Source organism: Bombina bombina, chromosome 3 (assembly GCF_027579735.1).
Source record: "Bombina bombina isolate aBomBom1 chromosome 3, aBomBom1.pri, whole genome shotgun sequence".
Classification (NCBI taxonomy): Eukaryota; Metazoa; Chordata; class Amphibia; order Anura; family Bombinatoridae; genus Bombina; species Bombina bombina.
The window spans coordinates 167,899,307-167,909,684 of NC_069501.1; the positions used below are offsets into that span (position 1 = coordinate 167,899,307).

The 10,378-nt window shown below is 43.5% G+C and overlaps 1 protein-coding gene across 1 annotated transcript; it reads right to left on the bottom strand.

Annotated features, from left to right (window-relative positions):
- Positions 1-8,361: 8,361 nt before the first annotated feature.
- Positions 8,362-9,612, bottom strand: LOC128652258 (keratin-associated protein 10-6-like). Its single transcript, XM_053705195.1, has one exon. It carries the CDS (start codon positions 9,610-9,612, stop codon positions 8,362-8,364), a length of 1,251 nt encoding a protein of 416 aa, XP_053561170.1.
- Positions 9,613-10,378: the final 766 nt, after the last annotated feature.

Consider the following 10,378-nt stretch of genomic DNA (forward strand, 5'->3'; position numbering starts at 1 on the left):
AACATATAAAGCAAAATTGATCAAATTCCTTAAATGACAGTTTCAGAAATGGGAAAAAAATGCCAGTGAACAAGCTTCTAGCAACCAGAAGCAATAAATAATGAGACTTAAATAATGTGGAGACAAAAGCGACGCCCATATTTTTTTAGCGCCAAATAAGACGCCCACATTATTTGGCGCCTAAATGCTTTTGGCGCCAAAATGACGCCACATCCGGAACGCCGACATTTTCGGCGCAAAAGAACGTAAAAAAAAAATTAAAAAATGATTCAAATGCATTATCCCAAATATGAAACTGACTGTCTGAAAAAAAGGAATGTTGAACATCCTGAGTCAAGGCAAATAAATGTTTGAATACATATATTTAGAACTTTATAAAAAAGTGCCCAACCATAGCTTTAGAGTGTCACAGAAAATAAGACTTACTTACCCCAGGACACTCATCTACATGTTTGTAGAAAGCCAAACCAGTACTGAAACGAAAATCAGCAGAGGTAATGGTATATATATAAGAGTATATCGTCGATCTGAAAAGGGAGGTAAGAGATGAATCTCCACGACCGATAACAGAGAACCTATGAAATAGACCCCGTAGAAGGAGATCATTGAATTCAAATAGGCAATACTCTCCTCACATCCCTCTGACATTCACTGCACGCTGAGAGGAAAACCGGGCCCCAACTTGCTGCGGAGCGCATATCAACGTAGAATCTAGCACAAACTTACTTCACCACCTCCATAGGAGGCAAAGTTTGTAAAACTGAATTGTGGGTGTGGTGAGGGGTGTATTTATAGGCATTTTAAGGTTTGGGAAACTTTGCCCCTCCTGGTAGGAATGTATATCCCATACTTCACTAGCTCATGGACTCTTGCTAATTACATGAAAGAAAGATTAATTATGCTGAATGGTCACAGAGAGGGTGGTGCCAGAGGGATTGTCCTTATCGGCAAAATCCTTGAATTGAGATGATCACAGAGAGGGAGCCCATAAGAGCAGGATGCCTTTCTCCAGGAAACTTTTGAAGGGGTTCCATAGTGTGGAAAGTAAGTGTATTGGGTTCTGGGAGGGGTTCCTTCATCTGGGTTTTGTTCCACAGAGGTTGTTCCATTGCTTAGGGGATAGTTGTGATTGTGGTTTTCAGGGGGCAGATTAGAATGGGGGATTTGTTTGCATTAGTTTGAGGGGCAGCTGTGCACGTATTGTTCATGGAGAGTAATTACTTTGGTACAGGGGTATTTGCATTGGAAATTAATGCAGTTATTAAATAAGTATCAGTGCCTACAACAAACTCTAATTATTTGCCACTAAGCGGCTATTCCAACTGTGTCATGATCCTCCTATTCCACCTTAAATGTGTCAAGCAAATACTATATACCACCTTTACATCTTGTTAACTTCCTACCTGAACCCAATATAAACCTGCTTCCTCCCATGGTCCTTTGCTGGTTTATTGAAGTGTAATAGCTACAGTTCCAGTCCTTACCTTTTCTACAGCATAACAGGATTTAAACTGTGTATTTATTTCCTTTTCTATCAGCATACCTCTATTTCAGCCGGAGCTGACATTACATATCTGCAGCAGGACTTCACTCCACACCTCCCCCATCCAGGGTCTGCTTGTGAGTATTCCTAACAACCTGGCGTGACACGCCACTCAGCAAACAGGAAACGCAGGGACCACACCGTTCACACTGCTCACCAAGCTCATTGGGACCGGATCTCTGTGCTGCACTCATCGCACTCACAGCAGCTGCAGTTTGCTTAAAGGAGAAATCTCATTCAGCGACTTCTGGACAGGTGCTGTATAAACTTTCATAAACACACTGTGCAACTCTCTTCTGAAGTACACTTAAACATACTACAAGTGTAAGATTTGTATAGTGAAGCTGCTTGCATTTAACCGTGAACTCTCTCTACTAACTGCATCCTGAAATACAATTAACCTCTGCATTACTGTTTGTAAACTGAAGCTGCTTGCATTTAACCCTGGTCTCTTTCTACTAACTGCATCCTGATATATAATTAACCTCTGCAGTACTGTTTATCTCTGTATATCCATTGCTACGAATACCTGCCAAAGTCAACTCCCACTAATAGACACTCCAGTTACTGGGAGCTAGCTGTCCGGCAAAATTAACAACAAGTGTTATACAGTTCACTAAAAGCATATAGTGTACTGTCATCCTCAACTCTTGTAACACATCCTCAATTTTACATGATATCTTGGTTGTTACAATTACAAGTGAGTTGATTGTTACATAATAAACCAGCCCTATATAGTAGCCATGGAGCCCACTGACGTCACTCCCCAGCTACACAGCCTAAATCAAAGGCTGGATAACCTAACCCAGGCTTTCAGGGATTTGCAGGTGGAAAATCAAAGCCTTAAAGCCTGCTTAAGTGAAGTGCTATCAAATAGAAATTCTGGAAATGACCATCATGCTGAACCCCAGGTTTCATACCCCGAAAAGTTCTCAGGGGACCGCTCCACTTTTCGTCAATTTCGTAATGCATGCTTATTGCTTTTCGATTTACGCCCTAGGACCTATCCCACTGACAGGGCCAAAGTACTAACCATCCTATCATACCTTAGGGGAGAGCCAAGGGTCTGGGCTGACTCTTTCTATGAGTCACAAGACCCAATACTGAATTCCCTGGACTGCTTCCTTAAAGCCCTCTCCTCTCTTTATGATGATCCCTACCGCCAGATTACTGCTGAGGGCAAACTCAGAGGTTTAAAACAGCTTAAAGCCCCAGTTGAAGAGTATATCACTCGTTTTAGGATATGGGCCAGAGATTCCCTCTGGAATGAGGTTTCTCTGAAAAACCAGTATCGCCTTGGTTTATACGAAGACATTAAGGATGAACTCGCCAGAGTAGGTATTCCAGACCGCCTGGAAGAACTGTACATCCTTACCACTACTATTGACCGTAGACTTAGGGAGAGAAGGCAAGAAAAAAGCCCCTCTAACCCCCCTCAGCGCAGGGTTTTACAGACGCCATCTACTTCACCACCTGAGCAACCTATGGACATTAGTTTTCTACGTGGACCCCTCTCTCCACAAGAGAAATTGAGACGCCGTACATTAAATTTGTGCATGTATTGCGCATCAGCAGACCATGTTGTTAAGGAGTGTACACTACTATTCAAACAGAAGATAGGTAAGGTACACCCTTTCAACCATTGCCTAAACACAAAAAATATTGCCACTGCCTATCCAACATTACCCTTATCCTTGCAGTGGGAACAACACAGGATAAAGTGTGAAGCCATCATAGATACCGGAGCATGTGCCAACTTTATTGATTTGAGTTTAGTCACTGTTAATAAAATACCTTCTTCTTTCAAAAGCACACCTCTGCCTCTCAAAGTTATTGACAGTTCACATCTACCATCTGGTCCTGTCATGCAACAGACTATTCCCTTACTGGTTACTACTGCCTCTGGTCATTCTGAGACCATTACCTTTGAAATCATATCATCCCCTCTCTATCCTATAGTTCTGGGAATTACCTGGTTACAGTTACACCAACCCTCGGTGCATTGGGACACACTTACTCTATCCTTTCCCTCTTCTTACTGCTCTAAGACCTGTTTTCCAACTGCTCATTTACTCTCTACCTCTGCTCCTTCTATTCATCCTCAGTATTCAGATTTCTCTGATGTCTTCGATCAGAAAGAGGCTGAGTCATTACCTCCACACAGGTCCTACGATTGCCCCATTGACCTGTTACCTTGAGCCAACATTTCCTACAGCCATATCTATCCCCTGTCCAGACCTGAGTTACAACATTTAAAAATCTACATAACTGATAATTTAAAAAAAGGTTTCATCCGTCCCTCCACTTCCCCTGCCGGTGCCGGCATCTTTTTTGTAAAAAACAAGGACGGGTCCTTGCGCCCTATTATAGATTATTGTGAATTAAATAAACGCACAATAAAGAACAGGTACCCGCTACCTCTAATCCCAGAATTGGTTGAGAGGTTGAGTGGCGCTACTATATTTACTAAACTAGACCTTAGGGGCGCATACAACCTTGTTAGAATAAGGTCCGGGGACGAGTGGCTGACAGCATTTAGGACTAGGTATGGTCTTTTTGAATATACTGTTATGCCATTCGGTCTGTGCAACGCCCCGGCGACATTCCAGAATTTTATCAACGATATCTTTAGGGACATCTTAGACACTTTTCTGGTGGTCTATCTTGACGATATTCTAATCTATTCTTCTTCCCTTTCAGAACATGTCATACATGTCAGGCAAGTGTTGTCCAGACTAAGGTCACATAGTCTTTATGTAAAATTAGAGAAATGTCTCTTCCATGTTACAGAGGTCTCATTCCTAGGTTACCGTATCAGTCAAAGTACCATTATGATGGAAGACAATAAAATCAAAGCCATCACATCTTGGCCTACACCAACCACTATCAAAGAAGTACAACGCTTCTTAGGCTTTGCAAACTTTTACAGGCGCTTTATCCATAATTTCGCAGCTATCACTAAGCCATTAACAAATCTCACTAAGACGACAAAACCTTTCCTCTGGACCCCCCAGTCTCAAAAAGCCTTCAATGACCTCAAGTCCCTGTTTGTGTCATCACCTATTCTTCAATTACCAAACAGCAAAGCTCAGTTCATATTAGAAGTTGACGTTTCCGAATATGCCATCGGTTCAGTTCTTTCTCAAAGGTCCTCTCCTGACAAACAGATTCATCCTGTTTGTTATTTCTCCAGACTTTTAACACCCGCTGAGTTGAATTACCCCACAGGGGAAAAAGAGTTATTAGCCATCAAGTCATCCTTTGATCAGTGGAGACACTTACTGGAGGGGGCAGAACACCCTATAACTATTCTCACCGATCACAAAAATCTCCAATACCTCCAAACCAATCGCACTCTCTCTGCTCGCCAACTTCGTTGGAGCCTCTACTTCTCCCGGTTCAATTTTACCATAAGCTACCGCCCCGGTTCAAAAAACGGTAAAGCTGACGCACTCTCACGCAAGGACCATAAGCCCCACTCTGATCCTTCCTACACAACTATAATCCCTAAAACATCCTTCATTGGTTTCATGTCCAAGCATTTTTCAGAGCTCAAAACCCAACAACAATTGGATCCCACTACAAGTTCCTACACTTTATCTATGGATGACAATGGTATCCTATGTAACAACTCTAAGTTTTATATACCTCCCTCTCTCCGTGACAAGGCTTTACAACTCACACATGATTCTACACTGGCTGGACACTTAGGGGTACAAAAGACACTGGATCTCCTACAAAGACATTTTTGGTGGCCCTCCATGAAACACTCAGTAAAAGCCTATATCAAGTCCTGCCCCACCTGTCAGACCTCTAAGCCTTCACACCAATTGCCTATTGGCCTATTACAAAATCTACCCATTCCAGATTGCCCATGGAAAAGCCTCTCTATGGACTTTATCGTTGACCTCCCTAAATCCCAAGGAAAGACTGCCATATTTGTCGTAGTGGATCTATTTTTTTGTATGGCTCATTTCATACCAACTGACTCTCTCCCTACAGCACAGCAAACCGCCGAGCTGTTTATCAAAGAGGTTGTGCGCCTTCACGGATTACCTACATCTGTATTGAGTGACAGAGGCTCGCAGTTCACCTCAAAGTTTTGGAAATTTCTCTGTTCCTCTCTTTCCATTCAGCAACATCTCACCTCCTCATACCACCCTCAGTCAAATGGTCTCTGTGAGAGGACCAACCAGTGGCTAGAGCAGTACTTAAGATGCTTCTGCTCTAGCACCCACGAATCATGGGTCTCCTTCATACCTCAAGTGAAATTCGCATACAATAATACTACTAACTCTTCTACCGGATTTTCACCTTTCTATATCAACTCAGGACTCCATCCACGTTTCCATCCCTTATCATCCTCTCACACTCCTTGTCCTCAGGTTAATGATCTCATCAATTCTATTAAACTAACATACAATGTGGTCCAAAGCAATATCAAGCATGCACAAGCTTCTCAAAAGCGCTACTATGATTTACGGCATCGTTCACAACCTAATTACAAGGTTGGGGACATGGTTTGGTTGAGCACAAAAAAATCTTAGAATACCCTCACCATGCAGGAAGTTTAACAATCTCTTTGTTGGTCCTTTTCCAATTGTAGCCATTCGCAACCCACTTACTGTTACCTTACAGCTCCCTGCTACTTACCGCATCCACCCGACTTTTCATATATCATTGATCAAACCCTGTGATACCTCTCGTCTTCTGCCTCTTCCTGCTCTGGTGTCCCCGACGCCGGATCCTGAATATGAAGTACATTCGGTTTTGGACTCTCGTCGATGCAATGGACAACTGCAGTACCTTGTCCATTGGGCTGGATTTGATTCCTCTGAAGATTCTTGGGAGCCTGCAGCCAACCTCTCGGCTCCCCAGCTGGTGTCTCTCTTTCATAGGCGCCATCCTGATCGTCCCGCACCCTGATCCCTTCTTGATGGATCTTTGGGGGGGGGGATGTGTCATGATCCTCCTATTCCACCTTAAATTTGTCAAGCAAATACTATATACCACCTTTACATCTTGTTAACTTCCTACCTGAACCCAATATAAACCTGCTTCCTCCCATGGTCCTTTGCTGGTTTATTGAAGTGTAATAGCTACAGTTCCAGTCCTTACCTTTTCTACAGCATAACAGGATTTAAACTGTATTTATTTCCTTTTCTATCAGCATACCTCTATTTCAGCCGGAGCTGACATTACATATCTGCAGCAGGACTTCACTCCACACCTCCCCCATCCAGGGTCTGCTTGTGAGTATTCCTAACAACCTGGCGTGACACGCCACTCAGCAAACAGGAAACGCAGGGACCACACCGTTCACACTGCTCACAAAGCTCATTGGGACCGGATCTCTGTGCTGCACTCATCGCACTCACAGCAGCTGCAGTTTGCTTAAAGGAGAAATCTCATTCAGCGACTTCTGGACAGGTGCTGTATAAACTTTCATAAACACACTGTGCAACTCTCTTCTGAAGTACACTTAAACATACTAAAAGTGTAAGATTTGTATAGTGAACCTGCTTGCATTTAACCGTGAACTCTCTCTACTAACTGCATCCTGAAATACAATTAACCTCTGCATTACTGTTTGTAAACTGAAGCTGCTTGCATTTAACCCTGGTCTCTTTCTACTAACTGCATCCTGATATATAATTAACCTCTGCAGTACTGTTTATCTCTGTATATACATTGCTACGAATAGCTGCCAAAGTCAACTCCCACTAATAGACACTCCAGTTACTGGGAGCTAGCTGTCCGGCAAAATTAACAACAAGTGTTATACAGTTCACTAAAAGCATATAGTGTACTGTCATCCTCAACTCTTGTAACACATCCTCAATTTTACATGATATCTTGGTTGTTACAATTACAAGTGAGTTGATTGTTACAAACTGACAGAAAGATGGGATACTAACTCTTCTGTTGATAAGACATTTCAAGAGATGAATTTCATCTTGTTTAGAACTGATGATCCTTCACCATTACTTCTGAATATACCAATACCTTAAAAAAAAAAAAAGAGAAACATTGCCAATGATAAGTTCCTGAACCCAGCTTTAAAAAATAATTTAAAAAAAAAGCTACTGATGTAAATTTTTTTTTTAAAAAAGCTGCTTGATGTAAAAAAGCTTGTTGGTTTTGTTTGTCCATCCAGATACTTCTATATTGTTAGTTGGAATGGATACAGTATTATGCAACTACAGACAACGTCATTCATTTACCAGAGTGAAAATCTTTCAAAAAGAGTTTTTTTATAATGTAGGTTCAACTATGTGGGAATGTGGAGTACTCCCTAAAGGCTAGAATGGCAAACCACAAGTCAGCCATCTATAAGTACATCAAAGGTTTACAACATTTAATGCAAACACAAGTGCTGAAAATCTAATACTTGTCTTATACAAAACAAGGGTGAAAAATAACTAAAATTATTCAGTCCTGGAGGTTACTAATTTCTTTTTAAATTAATAGAAAGACTTGCATTTATTTTACCCGGACATCCTATAAGGGTTGGGTCAGGCAGGGTGTTAGAGCTCAGATGCAGTAGTGTGTCAGTTGCTCAGGAACCAGAATCCCAGAAGGGGCTATCCTTCTTAGCGTTATATTTCTTAACCTTTAGATATGACCACAAAAAGTTCAACAGTGAGTAAAAGCTCAAGTTAGAGTTTATTGGACAGGCAAGCAAGTATGCAAAAAGTGTGGGAATTCCTTATATTTACTAGTACAGTTCCTAGAAACATAAATATGAGACACAATACTCAGAGACTCAGGAAAAGGCAAACTGTACGACTGATACCTCAGCAACAGCAGAGGCAGGTCTATGACTGGCAACACAGCAGAGGCAGGTCTGTGACTGGCAACACAGCAGAGGCAGGTCTGTGACTGGCAACACAGCTGAGGCAGTTCTGTGACTGGCAACACAGCTGAGGCAGTTCTGTGACTGCAAACACAGCAGAGGCAGGTCTGTGACTGGCAACACAGCAGAGGCAGGTCTGTGACTGGCAACACAGCAGAGGCAGGTCTGTGACTGGCAACACAGCAGAGGCAGTTCTGTGACTGGCAACACAGCAGAGGCAGGTCTGTGACTGGCAACACAGCAGAGGCAGGTCTGTGACTGGCAACACAGCAGAGGCAGGTCTGTGACTGGCAACACAGCAGAGGCAGGTCTGTGACTGGCAACACAGCAGAGACAGTTCTGTGACTGGCAACACAGCAGAGGCAGGTCTGTGACTGGCAACACAGCAGAGGCAGTTCTGTGACTGGCAACACAGCAGAGGCAGGTCTGTGACTGGCAACACAGCAGAGGCAGGTCTGTGACTGGCAACACAGCAGAGGCAGGTCTGTGACTGGCAACACAACAGAGGCAGGTCTGTGACTGGCAACACAGCAGAGGCAGTTCTGTGACTGGCAACACAGCAGAGGCAGTTCTGTGACTGGCAACACAGCAGAGGCAGGTCTGTGACTGGAAACACAGCTGAGGCAGTTCTGTGACTGGCAACACAGCAGAGGCAGTTCTGTGACTGGCAACACAGCAGAGGCAGTTCTGTGACTGGCAACACAGCAGAGGCAGTTCTGTGACTGGCAACACAGCAGAGGCAGTTCTGTGACTGGCAACACAGCAGAGGCAGTTCTGTGACTGGCAACACAGCAGAGACAGTTATGTGACTGGTAACACAGCAGAGGCAGGTCTGTGACTGGCAACACAGCAGAGGCAGTTCTGTGACTGGCAACACAGCAGAGGCAGGTCTGTGACTGGCAACACAGCAGAGGCAGATCTGTGACTGGCAACACAGCAGAGGCAGTTCTGTGACTGGCAACACAGCAGAGGCAGTTCTGTGACTGGCAACACAGCAGAGGCAGGTCTGTGACTGGCAACACAGCAGAGGCAGTTCTGTGACTGGCAACACAGCAGAGGCAGTTCTGTGACTGGCAACACAGCAGAGGCAGTTCTGTGACTGGCAACACAGCAGAGGCAGTTCTGTGACTGGCAACACAGCAGAGGCAGTTCTGTGACTGGCAACACAGCAGAGGCAGGTCTGTGACTGGCAACACAGCAGAGGCAGGTCCATACCTGGAACTGCAGTAGTGGCAGATCTATGATTAATACCACAGCAATGATGAAGAGGAAGAATATGCAAACCATGATGCTGAAGAAAGGGGTCAAAAAAGTGTGCAGTGCAAGAACAAGTTAAGTTCCTAAGTTCAATAACAGCAGCAAACTGGGATAACAGGCCATGAACTGAAGTCAGAAGAATCCATGACAGAGCAGTCAGGCTCCGCAATAGAAATCACCAATTAAAATCAGAGCATAGTGGAAGGGGAGAATGAAGCTTTTATAGAGGGTAAATGAGGGAACACATCTGAAGGATGAATGGATAAACAAACCCTCACCCCAGGATAACCATTCTTCCATAGCTCATTTGAAAAGGTCCAGGCTTCCACCAAGCAGCCCCAGGTTCAATCCCATGCTCAACTTGTCAAAACCCCTGCAATATACTGCTGTTTCTCTTTTAAATATATCTACAGTGGCATAGCCCTTATAATGCCCTGTCTACTCGCTGAAGACTTGATGGAGGTTACCTTCCAATGTGTTTTCAGGTAACAATTGGGATTTGTGTGGAGGACAATTTTTTTTTATGAATACCTATTCAGATAATACTGGCTACTAAAATAGCAAGGCCATACTGCTTCCTTAAACATAACTCACCTAAGGAAGAACGTGGATGGCCACCATGTACACATGAAATTGCTGACATAGGTGTGATTTTGAATTCAGGGTGGCCATACTTCACCTAGTTTTCATCTGTGTTTGAAAACTGCATCTAGCTGATAGTC